At 44.2% G+C, this 12,626-nt stretch overlaps 1 protein-coding gene across 5 annotated transcripts in view; it reads right to left on the bottom strand.

Moving 5' to 3' along the window:
• The window catches only part of LOC112266881 (zinc finger protein 609), a 191,628-nt gene that overhangs the window by 57,822 nt on the left and 121,180 nt on the right, over positions 1-12,626 (bottom strand). Inside the window, exon 1 of one of the 5 annotated variants that reach the window (XM_042325450.1) lies at positions 10,147-10,515. The exons of 2 other annotated variants lie outside the window; for them this stretch is intronic. Coding sequence is in view for 1 of the 3 variants with exons in the window: in XM_042325433.1 (XP_042181367.1) it covers positions 8,618-8,689 (72 nt within the window). In the remaining 2 variants the exon portion in view is untranslated. Of the gene's footprint in view, positions 1-8,617; positions 9,038-9,067; positions 9,259-10,146; positions 10,516-12,626 lie in introns of those variants that run through there. 2 more of the 5 variants (XM_024444972.2, XM_042325433.1) reach the window with 2 other exon arrangements.

Here is a 12,626-nt window from a genome sequence, read left to right as displayed (position 1 = left end):
GGATACGTGCCATTTACATTGAACTGGACCATGTTTACAGCATGAGCGGTCGTGAGTAGATGCACTGGTTTTGAGATTAAAGGGAGAGCTGCATGTAGCCACATGTGCACATTTTGGCGTTACTGAGGGTGTATTGGTTTAGCAGATGTCCTGGGTAACACAGTGTGTAACACAGGCTTTAGCTGTGTTGCCTAAAGTCCACTCCAGGCACCCAAGTCATAGACTGTTCTCTATGCTACCGCACGGCAAGCGGTACCGGAGCGCCAAGTCTAGGACCAAAAGGCTCCTTAACAGCTTCTACCCCCAAGCCATAAGACTGATGAACAATTAATAAAATGGCCACCTGGACTATTTACATTGACACCCCCCCCATTTGTTTTGTACACTGCTGCTACTCAATGTTTATTATCTATGCACAGTCACTTCACCCCTACCTACATGTAGTAATTACCTCGACTAACCTGTATCCCCACACACTGACTCGGTACCGGTACCCCATTATTGTTATGTATGTGTTTGTGTTACTTACTTACTTTTTTATTCATTAATTAATTTTATTTTGTCATTATTTTCTTACCTCTATTTCTTGAACTGCATTGTTGGTTAAGGGCTTGTACAGAAGCATTTCACGGTAAGGTCTACACCTGTGTGTATTCGGCGCATGTGGCAAATAACACTTGTTTTGAAATCTAGAATATGTTCGTGCTGTGCATGTCAAACATTATAAACCTACATAATTTTATCCACATCAAAAGGTAGACAATTTATTCACAGCAAATGTTTGCGCTAGCAGTGCCATAGTACGAATCAGGGGGCTGCCATTTTACATAGACGCTCTACGTTGCAGGACACGGTGCAATTAATCACTGTGCTGTGGCGATACTGTATAAATCTGTGCCCATTACCCAACAGCAATGTTCCCCAGGGACTGTCACCCAGAGCGCAAAACAAATATCAGCCCAAGAAGAGAAGCATGAAATTGAAGTTCAACTTTCTAGAGTTTTCCCTGTTAGTTAACACTATCAACGTTTCCCTTTACTGTGGCGATTGTGATCGAATCAACACAATATTAGCCACTTTCAATGCAACATAATGAAAGAAAACAAACTATGCAAGAGATGTTGTTGTAGGCAGAACGCATCAGAGTATGATTCTATTGCGCAAGACTCAGCCGTGCTCTACACAAACCGGTGTGGCATAACCAATCAGAGCTGCGGTAGGAGTATATGCAAATAGACTACTGCCATATATGGATCTGTGCCATTTACGTTAAACTGGGCCATGTTTACAGCATGAGCGGTCGTGAGTAGATGCACTTGTTTTGAGATTAAAGGGAGAGCTGCATGTAGCCACGTGTGCACATTTTGTTCATATCCTTTGCTAGTTAGTGAGTTATTAGCCCAGTTGTAGATCATTTGTAGTCCGCAATAGTGGAGTGATTGCTTCCTACAAGACGTGTACATGTACATTTCTAGACATCTTTGAAAAGCGAGTCAGGTAAAAACCTTTTTTGTCTTAAAGGGGCAGTGTTGTATTTTGAGACGGGCTTGAGTAAGCTAAGTAGTGAATAGGCAGAGGGTAGCATCATTTATCTGATTCTCTGTAATAAACGGTATGGGAACAATTATGCATTTTATTTTGTAAAGTGGTTTCTGGCAGCAAACAACATTTTCAGTGGATAAACAGGTTAATGTCAAGACTTTAATGTTTTTTTCAAAAGTCTCAAGGAATGTAGACCGACATTGAACAGCACACATTGGCTGCTACTGTAGGCTGAATGATAGAACATGTTAAAATGTTATGGGATGCATTTTCTTCATTGTTTTTGAAGGTAGACCACTCTGGTAGGCCTATATTATGATCAAATAGCCACTGTAGCCTTCTTGGCCACTGTTAAAACTGTAACCTAAAGCGGCTACAGCCTCAGTGTTGACAGTAAAACTGTAACCTAAAGCGGCTACAGCCTCAGTGTTGACAGTAAAACTGTAACCTAAAGCGGCTACAGCCTCAGTGTTCACAGTAAAACTGTAACCTAAAGCAGCTACAGCCTCAGTGTTGACAGTAAAACTGTAACCTAAAGCGGCTACAGCCTCAGTGTTGACAGTAAAACTGTAACCTAGCGGCTGTGTTCACAGTAAAACTGTAACCTGTGGCTAAACTGCCTCAGTGTTGACAGTAAAACTGTAAAAAGCGGCTACAGCCTCAGTGTTCACAGTAAAAAAACTGTAACCTAAAGCAGCTACAGCCTCAGTGTTGACAGTAAAACTGTAACCTAAAGCGGGTACAGCCTCAGTGTTCACAGTAAAACTGTAACCTAAAGCGGGCCTACAGCCTCAGTGTTGACAGTAAAACTGTAACCTAAAGCAGGCCTCAGTGTTGACAGCCTCAGTGTTCACAGTAAAACTGTAACCTAAAGCGGCACAGCCTCAGTGTTGACAGTAAAACTGTAACCAGCCTCAGTGTTGACAGTAAAACTGTAACTTAAAGCGGGTACAGCCTCAGTGTTCACAGTAAAACTGTAACCTAAAGCAGTTACAGCCTCAGTGTTGACAGTAAAACTGTAACCTAAAGCGGCCTACAGCCTCAGTGCCTCAGTGTTCACAGTAAAACTGTAACCTAAAGCGATTACAGCCTCAGTGTTGACCTCACAGCCTCAGTGTTCACAGTAAAACTGTAACCTAAAGCGGGTGTTCACAGTAAAACTACAGCCTCAGTGTTCACAGTAAAACTGTAACCTAAAGCGGGTACAGCCTCAGTGTTCACAGTAAAACTGTAACCTAAAGCAGCTACAGCCTCAGTGTTGACAGTAAAACTGTAACTGCCTCAGTGTTCAACCTGTAACCTAAAGCGGCTACAGCCTCAGTGTTGACAGTAAAACTGTAACCTAAAGCCAGTAAAACTGTAACTTAAAGCGGGTAGAGCCTCAGTGTTCACAGTAAAACTGTAACCTAAAGCAGCTACAGCCTCAGTGTTGACAGTAAAACTGTAACCTAAAGCAGCTACAGCCTCAGTGTTCAAAGTAAAACTGTAACCTAAAGCGGCTACAGCCTCAGTGTTCACAGTAAAACTGTAACCTAAAGCGATTACAGCCTCAGTGTTGACAGTAAAACTGTAACTTAAAGCGGCTACAGCCTCAGTGTTCACAGTAAAATTGTAACCTAAAGCGATTACAGCCTCAGTGTTGACAGTAAAACTGTAACTTAAAGCGGGTACAGCCTCAGTGTTCACAGTAAACGCACACTGGAAGTTGCACAGAATTTTCACAACGTTCAAGTTTGCACTCAGAAGACCTGAAATTTGCTCAGTGCCGTAAAAATTTAGAGGGAACATTGCTCCAATGGGGAAGAAGTAATGAGTCATGCACTCAGAGGGCAGATGAAAGGACTAGACCTGACACAGCTCCTATTGGACACCATTCACACACAGCCAATCAACTGGACTCAAAAATAACATTTGACAAACACACAATCCAGAGATGTGGACAGGACAGACTGGACCACACTGTGATGTTAGTTTCGATGTTTAAAACAGACTTTGACCATAGAACATTCCGAGAAGAAGTAGCCTTCACAACAGTCAATACTGTGCACCGCCATTGATCCTCCGATAAGAAGAGTCAATAGAAGAATCAATATGGTCAATAGCCTAGACAATGATCTGTAAAAACCTACTACTTTCCCAACCAGTCTGGGCACAAAAGGGGAATGAGCAGTCTGTTATGGTTGTGAGTGGTTACACGGTTTATGTTGAGCTCTAGCCGGCACCAGACCAGAACATTCTCAACAAGGCCATACCCACGGGGGTTGTAAAACAAATCGGGCACTTACTGCCTTTGCCTATAATTAGAGAAGGATTGAGAATCTGATTGATGGAAACCCAAAGCTGCCTGTAATTTGAGTTTTCCTGGGTCCTGGAAGACTGGTGACCACACTGGAGGCTGAACGCCAACTTCATAACATAGCTAGGTGGCTAGTAGTACTACAAAATATATATATATATAATCATTCTGAAGGGGGCAGGACACCTCTGCTCTCCACTGATGTTCCAAGGCTTCCCACCTCCCCAGGATCACACGGAACAAGCCTCAAAGCACTTTCAAAACCAAACGACACAGGGGAATTTAAACAACTGCCAGTTTCCTGTGACCAAGTGTGGACTTTTAAATGACAAGCTGTGTTTTCTGGACTAAAAACCTCAGACAAGAGTGGAGAATTATTCAAAGCTACACTGAGCCCTCCCCCCCTTGTAACCTAGATTCACAGAGGAGGCAGTTTATTCCACGCTACACTGAGCCCTCCCCCCCTTGTAACCTAGACTCACAGAGGAGGCAGTTTATTCCAGAGGACAGAAAAAAAACATATTTAAAAGAAGACGATGCTTGCCAGCTAAAAGCCTCTTCAAACATGCATCCCACAACTATACACAGCAGGCCTTAGACCCCTTTTCTGTCCTTCCACTTGGAGATAACTGTAAACAAACCCACACGTTTTCACAGGTACAGTGTTCTCAGGCACTGTAACAGATGATGAGTGACTTATTTTTATTTCATCTTTATTTAACCAGGCAAGTCAGTTAAGAACAAATTCTTATTTACAATGACGGCCTTGGAACAGTGGGTTAACTGCCTTGTTCAGGGGGTAGAATGACAAGATTTTTACCTTGTCAGCTCAGGGGATACGATCTTGCAACCTTCCGGTTACTAGTCCAACGCTCTAACCACTAGGCTACCTGCCGCCCCACAGTGGGGGCTGCAGACAGAGCTCAGAGAGACTGTCACGTTTTTTTTTTTAAACACAGTTTAACAGAAGCCTAGTTAACATTATCCCACAAAAGACCTAGAGACCCATTTGTTCGACAACCACTTCTTTAAAATCCCATATAAGGTTTGTATTGACTAGGCCTTGTGTGAGGTAATGATCGTTTGGTGTTTAGTGTACGAGTGTGGGAAAGGCAGACCACAGAAAGTAACAGGTGAGAGTTGCGGGCGGAAATGGCTGACAGGTTTGTGCAGCACGGGCCACCAAAGAAACCTTTGTTCTACAGTTCACACGCAGAGCATCCTGCTAGTCAACAGCGTGAGCTACGCCCCCGGCTAATTCAAATCACACCGTCTCCTACAGAGTCAACCATAGAAATCCTATTCAATTACAAATCTATATTATAGTATTCTATGTCCTAATTCTATGGCACCTTCAACACACCCCCACTTAAAAGTGTCAATCAGCACATGAAACAACAACAAACTATTCTCCCCACCAGCATAACAAGCTTATATTTTGGGTTCTGATGGGATACCACAGTTGAACTTAGCGCAAGAGGGCATTTATAAGTTCTATTCTTCAACAATCTAAATGAATAGTCCTACATGTCATTCATTTAAATCCCCAAAATACATGTAGCAACTGCTGATTGACCCTTTCACCATTATTGACTCAAACTCAGAGAGCCCAGTCTGACAAGAGTTGGACATAAACAAATTACAATTTTATTTTAATGTAACCTTGATTTAACTAGGCAAGTCAGTTTAAGAACACATTCTTATTTATAATGACGGTCTACCCCGGCCAAACACTAACAACGCTGGGCCAATTGTACGCCGTCCTATGGGACTCCCAATCACGGCCGGTTGTGATACAGCCTGGAATCGAACCAGGGTCTGTAGTGACGCCTCTATCACTGAGATCCAGTGCTTTAGACCGCTGCGCCACTCGGGAGTCCAAAATGGTAACGGTAACACAATAGAAGTCAGATTCTGAATACCTTGCTTTAAAGTTCAGCTTCTAACGTACAAAAAAAAAAATTATACTATGCATATGTACAACTGGACCAAGTTGCATGTTCAATGACTAAGCCATCACCAGAAAGAAGTGGTATTCTTCAGTGACCCATTTTTTTGTAAGTGAGGAGAGAGGGGTTTACAAAACAGCCTCCCCCCTCAAGGGAGAGGCATATTGAGGCAGACAGCTCAGAGGACCCCGGCCCTCATCTCCCGGCCCTTAGCAACAGCCCCAGACAGCTATTCACCTGTTGCTAAGAGGAAAGAGACTCTCCGCCAAGTTCTCTCACATCCTACCAACATCAATGAGGAAGTGAAACAAAAATAGAACTGCTAGGCTACTGTAGCCAACTCAATGAAAACTGCTAGGCTACTGTAGCCAACTCAATGAAAACTGCTAGGCTACTGTAGCCAACTCAATGAAAACTGCTAAGGTAGCCAACTCAATGAAAACTGCTAGGCTACTGTAGCCAAATCAACAAAAACTGTTAGGCTACTTACTGTAGCCAACTCAACGAAAACTGTTAGGCTACTGTAGCCAACTCAATGAAAACTGCTAAGGTAGCCAACTCAACGAAAACTGCTAGGCTACTGTAGCCAGCACAACGAAAACTGCTAGGGTAGCCAACACAACAAAAACTGCTAGGCTACTGTAGCCAACTCAATGAAACGCAATCAAAAGTCTCCAGCCTTTTCAATCAAGAAGCCCGTGTGAAAGGGAAACTAAGACAAAATGAAAATGTTTTCAATAAAGAGGCTAATTTGACATTGGCTATGATCCTATGATAAATGAAAATCAGATTTGAATTAAAAGACAATAGCCTTATAGCTATTCACTAGGCCTTACCTTACTAAGATTCTATTCACTAGGCCTCACCTTACTAAGATTCTATTCACTAGGCCTCACCTTACTAAGAGACTATTCACTAGGCCTTACCTTACTAAGATTCTATTCAATAGGCCTTACCTTACTAAGATTCTATTCACTAGGCCTTACCTTACTAGGCCTTTCCTTACTAAGATTCTATTCACTAGGCCTTACCTTACTAAGATTCTATTCACTAGGCCTCACCTTACTAAGATTCTATTCACTAGGCCTCACCTTACTAAGAGACTATTCACTAGGCCTTACCTTACTAAGATTCTATTCAATAGGCCTTACCTTACTAAGATTCTATTCACTAGGCCTTACCTTACTAAGATTCTATTCACTAGGCCTTACCTTACTAAGATTCTATTCACTAGGCCTTACCTTACTAAGATTCTATTCACTAGGCCTTACCTTACTAAGAGACTATTCACTAGGCCTTACCTTACTAAGAGACTATTCACTAGGCCTTACCTTACTAAGATTCTATTCACTAGGCCTTACCTTACTAAGATTCTATTCACTAGGCCTTACCTTACTAAGAGACTATTCACTTACTACCTTACTAAGAGACTATTCACTAGGCCTTACCTTACTAAGAGACTATTCACTAGGCCTTACCTTACTAAGATTCTATTCACTAGGCCTTACCTTACTAAGATTCTATTCACTAGGCCTTACCTTACTAAGATTCTATTCACTAGGCCTTACCTTACTAAGATTCTATTCACTAGGCCTTACCTTACTAAGAGACTATTCACTAGGCCTTACCTTACTAAGAGACTATTCACTAGGCCTTACCTTACTAAGATTCTATTCACTAGGCCTTACCTTACTAAGAGACTATTCACTAGGCCTTACCTTACTAAGAGACTATTCACTAGGCCTTACCTTACTAAGAGACTATTCACTAGGCCTTACCTTACTAAGATTCTATTCACTAGGCCTTACCTTACTAAGATTCTATTCACTAGGCCTTACCTTACTAAGAGACTATTCACTAGGCCTTACCTTACTAAGAGACTATTCACTAGGCCTTACCTTACTAAGAGACTATTCACTAGGCCTTACCTTACTAAGATTCTATTCACTAGGCCTTACCTTACTAAGAGACTATTCACTAACTAAGATTCTATTCACTACTAAGAGACTATTCACTAGGCCTTACCTTACTAAGAGACTATTCACTAGGCCTTACCTTACTAAGATTCTATTCACTAGGCCTTACCTTACTAAGAGACTATTCACTAGGCCTTACCTTACTAAGAGACTATTCACTAGGCCTTACCTTACTAAGAGACTATTCACTAGGCCTTACCTTACTAAGAGACTATTCACTAGGCCTTACCTTACTAGACTATTCACTAGGCCTTACCTTACTAAGAGACTATTCACTAGGCCTTACCTTACTAAGAGACTATTCACTAGGCCTTACCTTACTAAGAGACTATTCGCTAGGCCTTACCTTACTAAGAGACTATTCACTAGGCCTTACCTTACTAAGAGACTACTCACTAGGCCTTACCTTAAAAAGCCATTCACTGGGTCCTGCTGCCACAGAAGAAGCTTAACAAAAGAGATGCCTGTATCTACTGTCAGTGGCGATGACAATTCAATTGGTGTGTGAGTGAGTGTGACAGAGGAAGTGAAGAGTGGTGGTAACCCCAATGCCACCTGCATTTTGAAAGCAGCCAATAGCCTGGTATCAACAAATCAGCAGAGGCCTTGACTGAGTAGGAGGCACACGACAACACAGAGGTGAGAGAAAGAGAGAGCATTGTTAAAATGTTGAGCTATAGCCAGTGGCTGAAAAAGAAACTGCCAACTACTAGTTGAACAAAACAGTCTGAAGCTGCAGCTTGTTAGTGAGACAATGCTAGCCTGGATGCAATTATACCGTTCTTGTCACTGCGGCTAGGGAGTCATTACGACAGCTATCTTTTGTTCCATTACACTAAACCGCATTAAGATACCTGCATCTCTATGTCGTCGATTTCAGCATCTCTAGCGTCGTCTCTGTGGATTGAGGCATCATGAATGGCCATAGCCTACTGGTACACTCTGCTAACAGACGTCAGACAACAACGGGCTCTGTTCAGAGTTCAAAGGTCAGGCAGCGGAGCACGGCGCAGGTTGACCGATTATGAGTGTGCTTTTACGAATGTGTTTCCCAAGCAGTTGAGGTAGGCAGAAAAAAATAAACAATGAAATAAAAAACAGGAAATGGAAGCAAAGCCTCAATTTAACGCTCTCAGGCCTGGGTTAAACAGCTGTGTTGCAGGACCCTGTTTTCACGAGACACTGTAAACGCCTACATTCTGCCCATTTAAAAACACAGTGGAAAAGACGCTGTGTTGTGTGTGCAGCAGGGCAGTCACGAGCTAGTCCACCGAGACAACGACAGATAGTTCTCCTCTACTCACTGGGAGGCTGTGCTCTTTGGTTCAGCATGGAGTTCAGGTTACATTTCCCTCTGCTTGCCCTAGTTTCAGCCTTGATGATCGCTGCCAGCTCCACCTCCAATGACTCTGTTTAGCCCATGCATGAAAAAGGACAATTGGAGAGCGAGAGAGAGAGTTAACCCACCAAGAAGTATTTGTGTTCCCTGACAACACAGCCAGGACTGCTGGGTGTAACATGACCTTTACACCAGAGACAGCAGGGAGGAAAAGCTTTTCTACAGACGGCATAACAATCAAGATAGTGTTTCGCGGAGAGCGAGAGAACGAGAGAGAGAGAGAGAGAGAGAGAGAGAGAGAGAGAGAGAGAGAGAAAAAAAAAAAGCCTCCCGGCTAATCAGTATTCAGGGGCAGGAGCCTGCATGAAACCAGAAGGTAGCAGAGCAAGTTGAAAAAGACCTTAGATCGCCTGATAACTGCACAAGAGTTTGACGGATGGCTTAGCGTCTATTCTGTCCACACGGAAGTGTAATCATGGCTCTGTGTACACTGCCTGACTACATATTCTGAATAAAAAAATAACAAAAATAACGTACACCCCTTCTTCCTCCCACTTGCCCGTCTCCTTCCTCTGAGGGACAGCCGATTGAGATCGTGCTGCTATCTGAGAGAATAAGTGGCAGCTCAGTGTATTGAAGGACAGGGACAGGGTTGACTGCAGCAGTAGCTTCCTGTGTGGACTGGCTGGCCAGCAGGTTTACACTGTATTCTCTGGTCTCAAGCCTAGCTGATACCCTTCTCCCCTCGCTTGGCTCATCTGCTCTGCCCCTCCCCCCGTCAACACTTCTGATGGGGGTTGGCTGGCTTGGGAACTCCGCCTACTATTGTGTTTCGGGAGGTAATGGGAGGAGACCAAAATACGAAGGCCCCCCTCCTCCCCCAGCAACCAACCAAAACTGGTCAAGTCTTCCACATAGGAAAGTCTGAGCTTATTTTCTACACACATACACCTCTGGGGGTGTACTTTCACTCGCCTGTAAATCCAACCTCAGTACTGTACAAAATCCTTTTTCCTAGAGTAGCAAAAACAACACAGCACTTACATTTTGAGAAGGCTTGAAGATTCTTGATGTTAAAAAAAAAAAAACTAGAAAAACTAGAAAAAGGGTGTTAGCTCTGTTGCTGGGGAGTTAAGCCAAAGGAATGTCAGGCACACACACAGTGCCTCAGTCAAGCCCCATCCTAAAAACACAACTCCCAGGCTTCCCTTGAATAAATCCAAACGTTAGACGAGTAGACTGAGGAAAACAACATGGCTGCCGCTGTGGCCGTGGTGAAGTTGTAGTAAACAGTTCCGGGGACACCCAACTGAGAGATCAAGCTGCTGCTCTCACCTGACCCGTCTTCTCACTACATGCTCCAACAAAGTCCCATCTGTGCTGCGGAAAATACCGGAAATCCCCCTTGCGCCCTCCCATCACTCTCCTTCCCTCTCTCTCTCTTCTTCCCGCCTTCTCCTCCCCTCCCTCTGGCCATTCCACCAGAGCGGTATGTATTACAATAATAACCCACACTCTTGTCAAGGTCACCCACTGGAGAGCTCAGTCAGAGAGATGGCCGGGCTGCACAAAGATCCAGATAAGCAGTGCAGAACCTGTACATCTCTTCTCTCCCCACTGCTTAGTCATGCCTTTATCTCTGCAGCCCCCGAGACAGACTGCTGAGCCCTAAGCCCGAGAGACTGCTGAGCCCTAAGCCCGAGACAGACTGCTGAGCCCTAAAAATTGTCAAAGACTCCAGCCACCCTAGTCATAGACTGTTCTCTCTGCTACAGTACCGCACAGCAAGCAATACCGGAGTGCCTGGTCAAGGTCCAAGACGCTTCTAAACAGCTTCTACCCCCCCAAGCCATAAGACTCCTGAACAGCTAATCAAATGGTTACCCAGACCATTGCCTGCCCCCCTTCTACGCTGCTGCTACTCTCTGTTTATTATCTATGCAGAGTCAATTTAATAACTCTAGCTACATGTACATATTACCTCAATTACCTCGACTAACCAGTGCCCCCCGCACATTGACTGTTCTGGTACCCCCTGTTTATAGTCTCGCTATTGTTATTTTACTGCTGCTCTTTAACGACTTGTAACTTTTATTTATTATTGTTATTCATATTTTTGTAACTGCATTGTTGGTTAGGGGCTCGTAAGCAAGCATTTCACTGTAAGGTCACACCCGTTGTATTCGGCGCATGTGACCAATAACATTTATTTTCATTTGACTGCTGAGCCCTAAAAAATAGCTCACTACCTCTACTGTTCTCCCCCTTACAGTGTTTGCATCTCCGCCTGGAGAGAACAAAAACCTCTGTAAACACCTCCGCCAGGAGAGAACAGTAAACAACACCTCCTCCAGGAGAGACCAGTAAACACTGTAAACAACACCTCCGCCACGAGAGACCAGTAAACACTGTAAACAACACCTCCGCATGGAGACCAGTAAACACTAAACAACACATCCGCCAGGAGAGACCAGTAAACACTGTAAACAACTCCGCTAGGAGAGACCAGTAAACACTGTAAACAACACCTCCGATAGGAGAGACCAGTAAACACCTTAAACAACACCTTCGCCAGGAGAGACCAGTAAACACTAAACACCACCGCCAGGAGAGACCAGTAAACACCTTAAACAACACCTTCGCCAGGAGAGACCAGTAAACACTGTAAACAACACATCCTCCAGGGGAGAACAGTAAACAACACCTCCGCCAGGAGACAACAGTAAACAACGGTAAACAACACAACACCTTCGCCAGGAGAGAACAGTAAACACTGTAAACAACAACTCCATCAGGGGAGAACAGTAAGCAACACCTCCGCCAGGGGAAAACAGTAAGCAACACCTCCGCCAGAAGAGAACTGTATGCAACACCTCTGCCAGGAGAGAACAGTAAGCAACACCTCCGCCAGGGGAGAACAGTAAGCAACACCTCCGCCAGGGGAAAACAGTAAGCAACACCTTCGCCAGGAGAGAACCGTAAACACCGTAAACACCTCCACCAGGGGAGAACAGTAAACACCGTAAACACCTCCACCAGGGGAGAACAGTAAACACCGTAAACACCTCCACCAGGGGAGAACAGTAAATACTGTAAACAACACATCCTCCAGGGGAGAACAGTAAACAACACCTCCGCCAGGAGAGAACAGTAAACAACGGTAAACAACACAACACCTCCGCCAGGAGAGAACAGTAAACACTGTAAACAACAACTCCATCAGGGGAGAACAGTAAGCAACACCTCCGCCAGGGGAAAACAGTAAGCAACACCTCCGCCAGGGGAAAACAGTAAGCAACACCTCCGCCAGGAGAGAACAGTAAACACCGTAAACACCTCCACCAGGGGAGAACAGTAAACACCGTAAACACCTCCACCAGGGGAGAACAGTAAACACCGTAAACACCTCCACCAGGGGAGAACAGTAAATACTGTAAACAACACATCCTCCAGGGGAGAACAGTAAACAACACCTCCGCCAGGAGAGAACAGTAAACAACGGTAAACAACACAACACCTCCGCC

This window comes from Oncorhynchus tshawytscha, linkage group LG01, assembly GCF_018296145.1.
Source record: "Oncorhynchus tshawytscha isolate Ot180627B linkage group LG01, Otsh_v2.0, whole genome shotgun sequence".
NCBI classification, from domain to species: Eukaryota; Metazoa; Chordata; class Actinopteri; order Salmoniformes; family Salmonidae; genus Oncorhynchus; species Oncorhynchus tshawytscha.
The sequence above is the reverse complement of the archived record's forward strand: the minus strand, read 5'-3'. Positions and strand labels throughout refer to the sequence as shown.